The sequence below is a fragment of the Cavia porcellus genome, unplaced genomic scaffold (assembly GCF_034190915.1).
Source record: "Cavia porcellus strain 051 isolate PalLab524CR breed Dunkin Hartley unplaced genomic scaffold, mCavPor4.1 scaffold_23, whole genome shotgun sequence".
Classification (NCBI taxonomy): Eukaryota; Metazoa; Chordata; class Mammalia; order Rodentia; family Caviidae; genus Cavia; species Cavia porcellus.
Genome location: NW_026947506.1, coordinates 46312198 through 46327759, shown reverse-complemented (window position 1 = coordinate 46327759; position 15562 = coordinate 46312198). Strand labels below are relative to the sequence as shown.

Genomic DNA, 15562 nt, shown 5'->3' with positions numbered 1-15562 from the left:
AGTTCTGGACTTAGTCCCTGTGGAATAACAGTGGAGGGGTTGCTGGAAGCAGGGATTCTGGAGAGGATGGCTGGGAAGGTGGGGAAAGGTGGGGGCTGTGGAGCACATGGTGACAAAGGAGGGCCAGCTCAGTGTGAGGGGCTGGCACAGAAGGCCTGTGTGTCCTGCCCAGGCGCTGAGGGCCAATGCGTCCTCCCCCGGGTGCTGAGCACTGGTGTGTCCTCCAGAGGATGCTATGGGGAACTGCAGGGCACAAGGCACCCTTGCTGTCAAGTGTCCCCAGGCCAAAAAGCTGCAGAGGACCAGGGGACCGTGGTGTCCAGATAGGAAAGAGCTGAGGACAAGCCGCTTCCTGGTGCCTGTGCTGGTGGCAGGCAAGGGACAGGAACAACGTGCAGTGACGCTGGCTTTGTCTCAGCCTTCTGGGGAGTCCAGGAGTGAGCTCTGTGGCACTGGCCATGCACGGTCCCTGGCAAGGGATGCCACCCCTCATTGGAGACCTGCAAGGCTATGGGGGCCTTGCTGGGCATCAATGGCTTGTCACTGTCTCTTGCTCACACTGTGTCTCTGTGGGTCTCTGTCCCCTCATTTTCAGAAGCTTCTGAGACATCCTTTCTTGTCCAGTGCCCTGGGTGCTGGGAGGTGGAGGGGCCTTTGGGACCTCAGGTCACTCCCACCCCGGGGCTGTGCCAGGAATGGCAGGTTTTAACCCTGTGGACTCTGTCCTCACAGGCGCCTTCAGGAGGAAGACCAGCAGTTCCGAACCTCGTCTCTGCCGGCCATCCCCAACCCGTTTCCTGAGCTCAGCAGGACTCGGAGCCCCCCTCTGAGTGCACCTGGCTCTCTACCTCCGACCCAGGTCATCATGAAGCAGGTGAGCACACCCTGTCTGGCCCATGGGTGCTCGGCCTGGATCTGGGCAAACACGTAGGCATGGTGCTGCCAACAGTGGGGGAACTGGAGACCTTCTCCGTGCGTCCTTCCCTGTGGCTGCTGGGTTGCTGTCGTGTGAGACTTTCAATGTTTACTTCCCAAGACTTTGTTGTTTGTGAAAGAGTCTCATAGCCGTGATTGTTTAAAAATAATGATTTAGTGATTAAAGATGCATGTTGGTTCTTTAAAAGAAATGCTGTGGCCAGGTCACACTCTAGTCTGGGCTCAGGCATCAGTTAACTTTCTCAGCACAGGGACAGAAGTGCCCAACACCCACGATTCAAGGAGGAGAGGCTGCTTTGGCTCAGGATTTCAGTCTGTGGTTCGCTGGCTTCAAGGTGGGAAAAGCATGGCAGAGGGGCCAGGAAGCAGACAGAAGGCGGCACTGGGGATCCTTTCTGGTCACACCCCAGTGACCTCCAGCCAGGCTCTGCTGCCCAGTCAGCCTGAAACCCACCATGATGAATCCTCTGATGAGTCCCAGCACCCCAGGACCCCTCACCTTCCACACAGGAACAAATCTGGGGAGGGCATTTTAGATCTAAAGCATAACAGCCAGCCTGGGCCCCTGTCATGGGACGGGTGGTCAAAGAGTCCCCAACCCTCAGTGTTATATGTAAATGGTAGGGGATACAGCCTCTGCCCCATGGTTTGGCCAATGCCACAGAGCAGAGCAACCCAGGAACCCTGCTGAGCTGGTTTCCTCTTGGTGCCCGAGTTGTGCCATGGGAAGATGTTGTGCTGCGGTCTCTCTGGTCTTTGTCACGCTGGCTGGGGCTGGCAGGAGTGGGCAGTGGGTCTTCTTCGGTACAGGTTGTATGAAGCTACTGGTCTTTGCTCTTAGTTTTAACCTAGTGTTTTCGGCTTGTGTGAGGGGTTGTTTTGTGTCCCTGTGCATGTCTGTGTGTTTGTGTGAGATACCTGGGATCAAATCCATGGCCTTAACAGTGAGCTAATGTCCCTAGCTCTATTTTCATTTTGAGTCAGAATCTGGCAGGGTCACTAGGGCTGGCCTCAAACTTTGTAGTCCTCCTGCTTCAGCCTCCCAGAGCATTAGAGTTGCAGGCGAGTGTCACCAGCCTCAGGCTAGATAGGACATTTTCCACAGCTCCGTGGCCTGCTTGGAAATGACAGACTCTGGAAGGAGACCACAGATTCCTGTCATAATGCCCCTGGTTCTGCTGGCTAGGAAGGCGGGGCTTACCATCCTCCATTGTGGGGTGTCCTGGGCTTCTCTGTGCCTCAGTGAACCCAGGTCACAAGGGTCCCCTTTGAGTGAGACCCTCAGGGCTTCTTGGCCCAGACTCCAGAGCCAGCAGGCACTTGCTGCTGGGCCATGAGCTGGTCTTAACTGCTGCTCTCAGCGCCTGCTGTGTGCTTTGCAGTTGTGACCACAGATGACAGAAGCCCTAAGAACTCAGCTGAGGGACAGCTCAAGCCGCAAGGACAAATGTCAGGACCTCAGGCTGCACAAGCCCCGTCCATCTGGGGACCCAGTGGCCAGGTCTGTGGAGGACCCAGAGGGTCAGAGTTCACACTAACGATCTGAAGTGTGGCTTTGTTTTCTGAAACCATTGTGTGGACTTCCACTGTCCCAGGACAGTGCCGGGTTCCCTCAGAGGCACAGACTCAGGGCTCTCAGCCGGGGAGCCTAGGACCCCACACGGCACTCACAGGGGCAGTGGTGTCCAGAAGGGGTGGTGGTTTTCTGTCCGGGCAGCAGGATAAGGTCCCCAGAGAGCTGGGCGCTGTGGCTGCTGCCTCCTGTGAGAGTCCATCTCGGGCTGCATGGAGCAGAAATTCTCAAGCTCGGGTGGTGCTGTACACCTAGAATCCCACCTGTTTGGGAGGCTGAGACTGCGGTAGGCAGGGTTGAGACTGGCCCAGGCAACTCAGCAACTTAGTGAGACCCTGTCTCATAAAACAGAAATGGCCCGAGGATACAGCTCAGTGTAAAGGCCTCGGGATCAATTCCGAAAACTGCGAGAAACAATAGCAATAATAGTAATTCTGCTCAAGTCAGGAGAAGGGCCTGGGGACCAAAGCTCCCGACAGCCGGAAAGAGGTGAGGGGGAAGGGAAGTGGCGGAGGCAGCCGCCTGCATGCAGGGAAGGGCGTCTCTGCTGTCTGTGGAGGTACAGCCCTGCCCTGTGAGGGACCAGGCTCATGTGGGCTCCACAATCACACTGAATAAGGAGCAGACGGGTCCCCGGCTCTGACTGCAAAGAGAGGAACATGCTCTGAGACAGACCAGTCCTGGCAGCCCCAGGCAAGTCCCTAGGCAGGTGTGTCCCCGAGCTCCTTGCTCTCAGGATGTGGCAGGTTTCCGGGTCGCTGTGTTGCTCTTGGCCCCTGCACTCTGTGTGTCCTCGGAGACCAGAAGATGGCAACGCATAGGCTGTCAGCCCCAGTTACCCTCCAGCTCTTCACGTGTCCCCTCTGAAACCCCCTGTATCCATAGCGGCGGGGTCTCCCGACCCCACTTTGGGCAAGGTGCTAAAAGTGGCTCAGGCATCACTGGCCACCACACCTTCTGAGGCAGTGCTGCTGAGCGCTCCAAGCCCACTGGACAGAGAGGAATCCCCGAACTTCTGCATTTGCCTCTGAAGAAATGGTGCAATTGCAGCTTCGAGTTGTAACCTGGAACAGGCTGTGTGTTGGATAAATTCGAGACAGGAAATGGTCCAGGAGCTTCATGTGAAATCCCACCCACTGATGTTTCTCTGGACTATAAATATCTCCTGAGACACAGATTCTCTAGACTTCTACGGATCCTTTATTACAGCCGGAGATGTCTCTGACTCTCTGGAGCACTGAAAATAGGAGTCAGTGAAGCCTCTGTGTCTCTGCAGGCAGTCTGGCTGTGCTCTTCCCAGAAGTGAGTCCTGTCCATGTGCAGCCAGTGTGACAGGCAGCATCTGTAGAGGCAGAGTCCAGGTGGGCTGCAGGGTCACTGCCCAGCTCTGGGGTCTGGCGCCCTCCAAACTGAGCCACCTGACCCCCCGATCCTGCCATGGCCCACCAATCTGATGTGCAGTCCAGCTCAGTGTGCTCATTTGAGGTTTCATAGAAAGACAGCAGATCACTGGAGCACGGCCATTTCACTAGCACTTTTTCCCTGGTGCGTGTGATCAAATACCTCGCCCTCTTCAATTTGCATCTGTGAGGGAGCCTGTGCATGACCACGTGGAGAGGTGGCCGATGATGCCCACAGCACCTCCACACTGGTGCTGGCGTCACACGAATGGGGCATCCCTGACCACAGCATGGACATTAGGATGCTCCCAAATCTGACACCTTTCAAGGGCAGACACAGTGCCTCAGGAGGAGACTGCACGCCACAGGACTGCGCTTCCTAACCAGGATTCCTGAAGAGGTCTAAAATACCCTTAAGACTCAGTGAAGACTATGTGAATAAAACATAAGTCATGTTCATGCTCATGCTTGGGTCCCATCCTGCATACAGACTCATCATGTACAAAGTCTAAAACCCAAAACAATACCGAGTCCAGCAATCTGGGTGAGGAGCCCTCAGCCTGGGCCTGTGGTCAGTCCTCGTTCTGCGAAATTACTGGACTGAAATGGGTCAGAGCTCTGTGCCTGGTGGAGGCGTTGCATGTTGTGATGAGGTCTTTGCCCCTCTCCCTCAGTGTTCACACCGTGCCCGGCACTGTCATGGAGGACGATGACCAGCAGGTGTGCCAGCCCGGGGGTCCTGCCAGGCCTAGTCTCCTCCGCCCACTGTGGGCACAGCCACCTCTGACCCAGCATGGTGGCCGCCTCCCGTCCTGCACTAGACTTTTTCTGTTCTCCTTCTTAGGCATACCTCAGTCTCTTAACTAGCCTGAGGAAAAGTAACTTGAGTCGTAAAAATGTAGAAAGTAAAAAAAGGACTCCCTGGAGGAATCCGGGCACGGGTGTCTGGAAGAGAGAATGTGGTAAACAGCCTCCCGCCTCGCACTGCCAAGTCTCCACACTTCTAGGAAGAGGACGCAGATGGTGACCCGTTCAGGAGGTTGCCGAGCGCACACCCTGTGCTGGCTCTTACTTTCCTGCACGGAAAGAGCCAAAAGTTCGTGGCTGGGTGCTTTTATGTTTCTAGAGCAGTATTTTAACAAAGTATGATAGTGCAAGCCTGTGATCCCAGCACTCTAGGGAGGCTGAAGCAGGAGCGTTGCAAGTTAGAGCCCAGCCTGGATAATTTAGTAACTTAATGAGACCCTGTCTCAAAGTATAAAATTATAAAGGCCTGTGTTCCTGTGCAAGATCAGATGACCACTTTCTTGGGAGCATGGGCAAGTGCATCATATGGGGACAGGAGTGTGTGATAAGTAAAAACGTGCAACAGCAAAAGAAATGTTGCCGTTAACGCTCCCCAAATGCACTCTCACTGGGAGCACACCCATCAGTCTCACAGAGAGCAGGGATCCAGGGTGCGCACTGCCATGCCTAGCAGGTAGTGCAGTGTCCTAAGCACACTTTCAGCACAGAAGCTGAGAGATCGTAAATGGATTTTGTCCTGCTTGGCTAAGACAACTGTGCGACAATTATACCGCCCAAGAGCGGTTCACTGTGCTCCCAGCCCAGTGTGTTTGGAGTTAGAGAGCACTGCGGCCCATGTGGAGAGGCCTGGTGGCTGGCTTTGTGACCAGGCCTAGTGGAGAAGCCCTGAGCTTGCTTCTACTGCAGAATTCCTCCCCTGTCCCTTCTGTCCTGTTGGGTGGCAGTGTCCCCATGGCAGCGGGAGTCGGCCCATCCCTGTGATGACATCTAGAGTTGGTATCAGATCTCTGTACTAGTTGATCCAACAGCCACCTGCTTGCTGGGGGCAGAGGCCTCTGAGGAGTGGAATGCGTAAGCACCCAGCCCTTCCCACCTTCGTTCACGCAGAAACTTCTGCCTTCCACCACCTGGTGCCTCCCGGAAAGCCTGGTCATCCCAGGGAGCTCGGCCATGGGAGGCTGGTGAATGTGAGCAGTGGAAGCAGGGTTCATAGTCAGAATTAGTTAGCCACAATTCACGGCTGAGCCATCTGTGTCCAGCCAGGAGACCAGGAAATATCCCTGATAGCAGCTGGAAGGGAAGCTGACATCATGAGAACATGTGTGATACAAACCTCTCCTTAGTCCCCATTTCCTGGCAGTAACAATGCGAGCAGCACTCTTGGTGTCTTTTTTTTTATAGAGTGTCTACTGTCATATTATCCCTGGGGGCTCATGGTTGTTCCATTGCTTGGAGGGATCCAGGTTTACTTAGCCAAGTCCTCTGTGGCTGCAATTCCTTTATATTATCAAAGAGCTGGAGGGAATGTTCCGAGACACAGGTCTTTGGTCACCTAAGGGATCGGTGGGTGGGTGGATGGAGTGATGGAGTGATGGATGAGTGGATAGAATGATGGACAGGTAGATGCTTGGAGAGATGAATGGATAGATGGAAAGATAGATGGATGGATGGAGTGGTAGATGGATGGATGGATGGTTGAAGTAATGGATGAGTGGATAGAATGATGGACAGATAGATGGTTGGAGAGATGGATGGATGGATGAATGGAGAGATGGATGGATGGATGAGTAGAATGATGGATGGATGAATGAGTGGATAGAATGATGGATGGATGGATGAATGGATAGAATGATGGACAGATGGAAGGATGGAGAGATGGATGGATGGATGGATGAATGAGTGGATAGAATGATGGACAGATGGATGGATGGATGAGTGGATAGAATGATGGGCGGATGGATGGATGGATGGATGGATGGAGTGATGGATGAATGGAAAGATGAGTGGATGGATAGATGGAGTGATGGATGAATGGAAAGATGAGTGGATGGATAGATGGATGAGTGGATAGAATGATGGACAGATGGATGGATGGATGGATGGATAGATGGAGTGATGGATGAATGGAAAGATGAGTGGGTGGATAGATGGATGAGTGGATAGATGGAATGATGGATGGATGAATGGATGGAAAGATGAGTGGATGGATGGATGAATGGAAAGATGAGTGGATGGATGGATGGAGTGATGGATGAGGGGATGGATGGATGGATAGATAGAAAGATGAGTGACTGATGGTGGATGGATAGATGGAGTGATGGATGAGTGGACAGAATGATGGACCGCTGGATGGATGGATGGATGGATGGAGAGATGGATGCATGGATCCCAGAAGGGTGATTGTTGTAGTGGTGTCAATAAGTAGGAGCATCCATTTGATATATACTGTGAAGTGCTTTATGCACTTTGTGATAAAACAACAAGGCATTTAACTGGATGGGATGGCAGCCCTGGTAGTCAATGGTTGTATTTTGGCTTTGGACAAGTTCTTATCACCACTGAGCTTTGTGGTACTGACACTCTAGCGACAGTGGCCCAGTGAGGGTCAGGGCAGAACCACAAGCAGTTTATCATGTAGATTGGCTGTTTCCTGGAGGCTCAGGAAACTAGAAGGTGTCTGCTGCACATGTCCAGCAGCAGAGACAAACCCAGAGGGATATGACATTTGCTGTCCCATCTTGGGAACCTCTGATACTGCTCTGCCTGTGTGCAACTGGCGGGTTGGTGAGGTGTGCCCCTCAGGCCGTGGGTACCAATTCCTGTGTGTTGGGCCCGTGAAGCCCACGTGGGAACCTTCTGGGTTCCCGGCCTCAGAGGCACTGTGCACACGCTGCCCTCTGGGACTGGCTGCTTCCTGCAGGGAGCAGTGACTGTGGGTGCTGTTGTTCATGGGCTCGCAAGGGCGCCTGGTACCCGTGCCCATGTCCAGCTTCTTCAGAGAAGCTTGGTGTGATGCACACTGGCCGATTGTATCTTTCATGAGGCTATAATCTCCCTTTAATGGTGAAAAGGCTCATTTTTCAAAAATTTAAGCAATTGTGACTGACAGTCAATAGCATGAGCTCTGTGATTTACAGTACAATTTAGAGATGATTTGGGATTTTCAGGATGGAAACTGTACCTGTAAACATGTTTGCTCGAGGGCAGTAATTAAGTAAGCGTACAGCCGCTCTCTGCTCTCTTTAGGAATTGGAACACGGTCCTCCTTTTACAGAGCTGGAGAACATCCTGAAGACAGTCATCCCTTCTGTATGCTTTTATTTTATGTATTTATCTGTTGATTTCTTTCTAATGCTGGGGGTTGGGTGCAGGACCTCCAGGCCTCTGACTTTGAGCCAGGCTCTCCCTGTGGCCAACATGCTAGGGCCGGGCTTCATCTGGCTGGCCTCCCGCCCCGGCCTCCACAGGCCTGGGACTGCAGTCATGCACCACTGTGCCCAGCGTTTTTACCCTTGAAGGCACAGTGTGGTACTCACTGCTCTGAAGCTAGTAAAACTTGGTGCTTGATGTGTTTTGACTCAAAAGTTTTGTCTGGTACTCGTAGGAACAGGATGACCAAGCCAGAGCTCCTGGGCACCACCGATGGCCCTGTGACATGGTTCCCTTCCCAACCCAAATTGTTTAGTACGTGTTTCAAATCTCAGAGCTGGTGCACAGAGAGTACAAGGTACCACGATGCAGGCGTGTGTTAGTGTGCTTACTCTGAACTGCTGGAGACTAGTGCTTCACCCCTGAGCTGTAGGTCTGCTCCTGAAAACTGGGTTATTCGCTTTCATAGCCTGGGACAATCATGAAAACCAGGGGAACATTCACAAGGTGCAGACAGTGTTCCATTTGCATGGTGGTCCCTGGCCTGACCTCCATGAGACCCATTTTCTTGCCATGAGACCTTTGCGTTCCAATCAGCAGCAGAGGCAGACTCCTACCTAGCCCTTCGCCAGCCCCTCCTGGCTCCATCACATCCCATCCTGAGCTCCCTGCACTCTGTCCCAGGCCCTGTGGGCTGTCCCCATGCTGCATGATGCCTGCTCAGCCCCAGCCAACACCAGGGACGGCTTCCTGGCTCTCCAGCCACTCAAAGTTGGTATCTGTGGCAGTCTGCATTGTGAGGCTGTGCCCCTCTGCTGTGCCTGGCTGCAGGGACCACCGGGTATGGACAGTGAGGGGCCTTACGCTGTCTGTACCCTGAATACACCCTCTCCTCACATTCTGAGTGCCCTGCCTACCCTGGTGTCTGTGCTGTCCGCAGCCAGGACTTCCAGGATGCCCTGTGCAGCGGGCATGTGCAGCCCAGCCTGCAATCCCTTAATGCCAGGGCAGCCACTCAGACAGCACCGTGCTGTGGGCCGGAGCTTTGAGTGGCCACCAGCAGAGCGACTTGGCCCAGTGCAGACAGTGCTGTGGTTTCCATGGAGGCCACAGCTGAACTTTTTCTAGGAAGGGAAGAAGCAATTCGCCAGCCCCTGTATACTGCTCTGCCTGTGTCCATATGGCCACGTGGGTTCCCTCAGAGACAGAAATACATGGTGTTTCGGTCTGTCCAGCAGACAGCGGGACAGCTGGGCTACATGCAGACAGGAATGGTAAAAAGGTGTCACCTGCAGTCCAGCTCCTCAGGAGAGGATGTGACTGCCATTTCCAGTGGCACCAGCAGGAGGCGCTGAGTGTCCACGGGGAGGCCGGGTCACAGCGAGCCCGTGGAGCAGCTCTGGGGAGTGGAGGGTTAGGGTTAGTGTGCCTTTCTGCAGCTGCTGAGAGAAAGAGATCTGGGGCAGCACAGGAGGGTCCGGAGTCTTGGCCTCGCTGTCACTGTCACACGAATTTGCCACCCATCTTCAGGAAAGGTGGTGCGGTGTGCAGGTTGAGCAGTGAGTGACAGGGGCAGGAACCGGGCAGTGGACTGTGACTTAGGGAGTCTGCCAGTCCGCACTCTTGGGTAGGACACTGGAGATGTGGCCTAAGACACTGGTGGAAAAAGAGGAGACTTGGAAATTTAGAGATTTAGAGAGGAGAATGACCACATCTTCTCCTGTTGTCGTGAAAGTAGAGGCCGAAGTGTCCCCACAGGGCTGGTCTTGCAGCAAGGCTGACAGGAAGACAGGTAGATTCGCAGATCCCTACTGGAGGCTGTCAGCTAGCCTGAGTCAGAACTTCCTGGTGATACAGGGCCCATGGCAGAGACAGGAACTGTCCTCTAGGTAGTCACAGCTCACAGGCCTTTCCTTGGAGCTGTGTCCTGTGGGCACCTGTCCCTCTCCCTCTCTCAGGACACCTCCTCCTGGGCCTGGGGTCATAACCCGGCTTGCACCCATGTTTACAAGAGGCTCCTGGAGTTGTAGAATCCCAGCCATGTGCTTTTTACGGGAGCATTTGTCCCAGGAAGTTACTGGGAAAAGATGTCACTGTGCCCAGGAGCTTCTAGCACACGGTCTGGGGACCCAGTTTCCAGGCAGGTGTCTGGGAGGGGACTCAGGGTCAGACTGGGCACCTCAGGGACCAGGCTGCCTGCCCAGGAACTTCTTGCTATGCAGACAGCCGGGGGTGGGGAGGCCGAAAACAGGCCTTGTTCTATTTTTACAAGGTGATTGTCACTGAGCCCTTGGTGGAGCTCGATGCCGAGTCAGGCAGTCTCTGGGATTTGGGGACACAGTTCCTGAGCCTGTCTGGACAGCAGCGGGGAGGCTCGTGTGCTTGCTTCATGCAGCCAGAGTGAGGTCCCACTGAGACCACTGCAGAGCACCAGAGCCACCGAAGTGGAGCACACCAGAAGCCCGGCACTCTGGGAGGCGAGGCAGGAGGGTCATGTGTCTCAGATCAAACCCAACCGTGACAACAAGACAATAATAGTAAACAAACTTTGAAAGGGCTGGGTAGGTAGCTCCGTGCAAAGGCCCTGGGTTTATCCCCAGTATCGCAGGAAGTCAGGTATCCCAGGGACCAAAGGACCGGCATCCCCTCAGCTCCAGCTGTTCCCATGTCCTGGCTTTGTGTTCGAGGCGAGTGAAGGGCTTACTTTAAGCCCCATGTGGAGGGTGTATAGGAACAGAATCGGGAGCGACAGGACAGATATCCTGTTACCCTCCCGGACTGAGAAGCAGGTGAAGTACCTGCCTTCACCTTCCTGGGGGTGGCGGCCCAGTGTCCTCTGCTAAATCTAGAAGAGCTTTATTTATTTATTTGGTCTTTTTCATTTTTATTGGTACCAGGGATTGAATTCACGACCGTCTGCTTGCAAGGCAGGTGCTTATGCCACTGAGCTAAATCCCCAGCCCCTCCAGAGGAGTTTTATGCTTTCTGTGTTTTATTTTTTAAATGCAATTAACTGTTTGTTGCTTTCGTCTTTGTTTTTGTAATGGAGAAAGGGAGACTGAGGCTGTTGGATGCGGCTTTCCTGATGAAGCCCTTCCCACCTCCTCTTGAGGGCTCTGCTGTCTCAGTGCTGCTGGCCCAGGTCAGAGGGGGCCAGGGTCCTACTGGGCTGTAGCCTGGCTTGTCCTGGATCCCATAGATCCACATGTACCCCAGAGTGGGCAGGCACAGGTGGCCGGGGGGCTATCCAAGGACCTGTCTCATGAGGCCAGGACATACCTGCACCACGAGGCCGCTTAAGGGTACCCACCTTACAGATGGGCGACTGAGGCCCCATGTCACCCAGAGTCCCAAACTGATTGCTCAGAATCACCCCATGCTGAGCACAGCCTCCCCAGGGAGGAGCACAGGTTCCCCCAACTGCCCTCAGTACAGATGGGACAGCAAGTCCAAGGCTGTAGGTACCTGTGAGAGGCCCACAGCACACATGTGGTACCTGGCATCTCGCTCTGCTCTGGACCTGAAACTTAGCACAGTGGCGCTCTCTGAGGGGGCGGGCTGCCATCAGCCACAGAGGAACTCGGGGCGACAGCAGGCGCCAGCACAGGAGGTGCTGTCACACGGCGCCTGTACAGGGTGGTTTGAAGGCATTTGTGTCCTCCGGACTTCCATGTCACATTTGTGTCAGAGCATTCTAACAGGGACCATTCTTACCAGGAGAGCAGAGGCACACTCTGTGGGTTCCCCTGGTGTTCTGCCATCACAGACTGACCTTGTGTGTTGGCCACCTTGGAACAGCTGACTTGTTAGGTGGCGGCGAACATCACTGGATGAGGGCTCAGATCCTGCAGAGGTGGGAGGTTCCCTTAGGAGTGAACAGGGGTTGGAAGCAAGTCCCACGGGACGGCAAGGCCCCTGCAGAGCACTGGTGTCCCTGGCCAGTCCTGCTGCTCAGGGAAGAGACCTCCTTCCACCCAGGGTGACCGTGGATGTGCGTGCCAATTCCTGCCCAGCTCACCCCTGGGCAGCGGTGGCTTTCCAGTGGGGACCTACTGCTGTCTGACGTCCCTCTAGGAAACCTGGGCTCATGGCAGGGGAGGGGAGGATGGGGCACTGTGCGCTGCATGGCTCAGCTGGGGCACCAGCTCTGCCACTGCTTGGAAGTCAGCGCCTAGGGGACACAGATGAGTAGGAGGTTCGGGGGGGAACCCCAAGGCCACAAGTGCTCTGGCCCTGAGCTGCCCACTGGGTTCTTACTGCACGGAGCAAACCAGGAGCCAGGATTCCTCAGCCGGTCAGCTGACTGTATGCTGCCGCCGCCACTGTGCTCGGCCTGGCCCCGGGTCTGTGTGGAGGAGCATACGGGCCTCAGGCCCATTGCATCAGCCAGGAGGACAGGATTGTGCTACTGGAGCCATCTGATTTATGACCTGAGGGGCAAGTGTGGGGCAGCCCAGCGGGTGCAAAGGCGGCCGGGCGGTCAGAGCACAGCCAGCCTAGGTTGGCAGCTGAGTCCGGGACGGGGAGCCCAGCCTGCTGGGTCAGTAGGCAGCGGTCAGAACAGACTTCTTCACAGCAGACACAGTTTAAAATGCCGTCCTGTCTTTGCGACTGCTTTTTTCATGCGGTTGAGGTAAGAGTTTGACTTCTAAGACACAGTCCCATCACCACCACCGGTGACAAAGCTGGGCGAGGCTGTGTTGTGGATCCTAGCTTGGAGCTATCTAGTTCCAGGGTCTGACAGGGCAAGAGAGAGGCAGCGAGGGGAGCAGACTGAGCCCTTTCCGACCATGTTCTCCCGAAGCCACTTCGGTTGGCTGCCATGCTGGCACCTCTGAGTTCCTTTATCCCACTTTGTCCCGAGGCCCAGCCAGTAGAGGCGCCTATACATAGGAAGAGGAGTTCTGGCAGCTGGGCTTTCTGCTGCCGTGCTGGCTTCAAGTGCCACACATCCCCTGCCGAGACCAGCTGTGACCTCAGTGGACCCCGTGCTCCCTGAGATGGGATGGGGGGGTGCTTGGCTGTGCGGCCCATGCTCCCTCGAGGTGACTGTGGGGGTTTAAAGAAGGTTGTGGCGTCACCCTGTCTGCCTGCCCGCCTGTCCGATGTAGGGCAGGGAAGGACGGCCGGCTGGCCGGAGAGGAGTGCTGAGGGACCCTTTTCCTGGGGTTGCATAGAATGGTTTCCTGTGAGGTGGGGCACTGCTGCTTTTACCTTTTCTGTGGTATTTTGCCTCTGTTTTTATTTCTCAGGACTGCAGTATCACTCCTCCACACATCTCTCCTTTGTGTGTTGCAGGAAATTAAAATCTTTTCCGAAGATGGGTCAAGCAAAGTGGTGGAGATCCTAACCGACATGACGGCCAGGGACCTGTGCCAGCTGCTGGTTTATAGAAGTCACTCTGTGGATGACAACAGCTGGACAATTGTGGAGTACCACCCACAGCTGGGATTAGGTAGGGAGCTGCCCGAGGCTGTTAATGCTGCTGCTGCTGCTGCCAGGGGCACACGCTGTCCCCGACCGCTGGCAGGTGGTTTCCTTGCTGCCCTGATGCCTCCTGCCTCTTCTTTCTACTGAGTTTCACTCCTGCCTGGCCTCTCCTTGCTGGTGCCTCGGGAGTCCTGCCCTGTCCTACGGGCTCAGATTGTGAGGAGGTCCCGTGGTCCCGCTGCTCTTGGTTGTCAGTTGTCAGAGCCCAAGGTGCATCCGGCACCACTGTGGGCTGCAGTGGAGGGGCAGGCACCCCGGGCACCAGGGTGTGGCTCATCCTGAGGATGGGAGAAAGGAGCCCAGGTACCAAGGGCAAGAGGCAAGAGAGGGGGAGTCCCCGGGGACTGGAGCTAATAAGGGCAATTACTCCCGAGGTCAGTGCTCTGTGGCTGTCTCTGAACTGGTCACTGAAGCCTGGGTGGCATGCATATCACGCCCAGAGAGCAGGACAATACTTTACGTCACTGATTGTTCGAAAAGACATACTCCTGCTAGAGTGGAAGTGTGCTGCTGGTCTTGCTCAAAGGGTCTGTGTCTGGTACAGAAGCATCTCAGCTTTGCCAAACAAGGTTTAAAATCTTGCTGGATGAAGCTGGTGCTTGCAGAAGCGGAGTCATAGGTGGTGGCAAGTGCTGGAAACAACTACCCCAGCCCCACCCCTGCCCCTTACACCTTTAGAGTGAGTGGACAGACTTACTCGGGCTTCCTTTACGTATTCCTCAGTCACCAACCTGTTTGTGCATCAGCAGAGCCTTCTCCATTATCACTGACCGCCCTTCCCTGCTAGGCTCACTCACCTGTTTCACAGTAAGCGCCTGGGATGTCTGTTATCAAGGAGACAGACACATGGCAGCTTGGAACACCAGGGGCAGATCCTGAAGTGCTTCTGTGACACAGTTGTGTGAGCCTGCAGGGGTGTATCCGTGAGTGTGTGTGTGTGTGTGTGTGTGTGTGTAAATTGTCCGGAGAGACTGGTGTAAGAACGAGTCTGCAGAGTTGTACACAAGTAGCACAAACATGGGAAGCTGTTCAAAAGCGTGAATGCTCTTTCGGTCTGAGAGGAAGGATGCGTGGAGGGAGCTCACTGTCAGTGTGGGTCTGTGAGGCTGGATCCAAACACAGGAACTATTCTGGAACGGCCCTGCAGAAATCTAACATGCTGGCAGTGTAGAGGCATGCTTAGAATCCTAGCATAGCAAGAGGCTGAGGCTGGAGAGCCACAGGTTGAAGTTTAACCGGTGCAACTTGGCAAGCTCTTGGCTCAAAATAAAAAACTTCTTAAAATGGGCTGAGGACAGAGCTCACTGCAAAGACCCCAGATTTTTTTCTTGGTGCTAGAAATCGAACCCCGGGCTTTGCACTTGTTAGATGAACTCTCTGCCACAGAACTATGTCCCCAGGCAACTTCTGCAGTTACTTCATGTGTAAGTGTGCACACTTACTATGTGTAGAAAATGGGTACACATGCATACCAGGCATGTTTCAGAAAGTGACTCACAAGGGCTGATTCCAGCCCTTGCTTCCCACAGTATGGCCTAGTAAGTAACTATGGCGTTGCAGAGATGATGGTCACTCCTTGAGGTGGAAGTGCCTGTCCAGTCCAGGCCCACAGAGCTGGGTGGGGCAGAGGCTTCTGGGCATGTTCCTTCCCCACCCACAGGCGGGTTTGGCACACTGTAAAGGAGATGCTGCTTTTTTTAGAATTTAAAGGGGGAAAGTGGAGAAAGGAGAAAACAGACTCAAATTGGGTCTTTTTTTTTTTTTTTTTTCTTTTGGTACTGGGGATTGAACTTATGACCTTGTGCTTGCCAGGTAGGTGCTTATGCTACTGAGCTAAATCTCCAGCCCTTCTTGGGTCAATTTTGATAAGAAGGAATTAACAAGTATCAGGCGGCTGGAACCTGGAAGTAGCTGAAGGCCCCGAAACCAGTTCCATCCCGGCTGGGCTCCAGTGAGCCTATTGTCCCCTGGGCTGTGTTTCAGAGGG

General features: G+C 54.4%; 1 protein-coding gene across 9 annotated transcripts in view; it reads left to right on the top strand.

Moving 5' to 3' along the window:
- Grb10 (growth factor receptor bound protein 10) overlaps window positions 1-15562 on the top strand; it is a 106499-nt gene that overhangs the window by 71436 nt on the left and 19501 nt on the right. For 8 of the 9 annotated variants that reach the window (XM_013145407.2, XM_063234361.1, XM_063234362.1 and 5 more), the window contains 2 exons: window positions 733-874; window positions 13384-13540. In XM_013145407.2, the coding sequence (XP_013000861.1) occupies window positions 733-874; window positions 13384-13540 (299 nt within the window). Of the gene's footprint in view, window positions 1-732; window positions 875-12581; window positions 12719-13383; window positions 13541-15562 lie in introns of those variants that run through there. The other variant, XM_013145412.3, reaches the window with a different exon arrangement.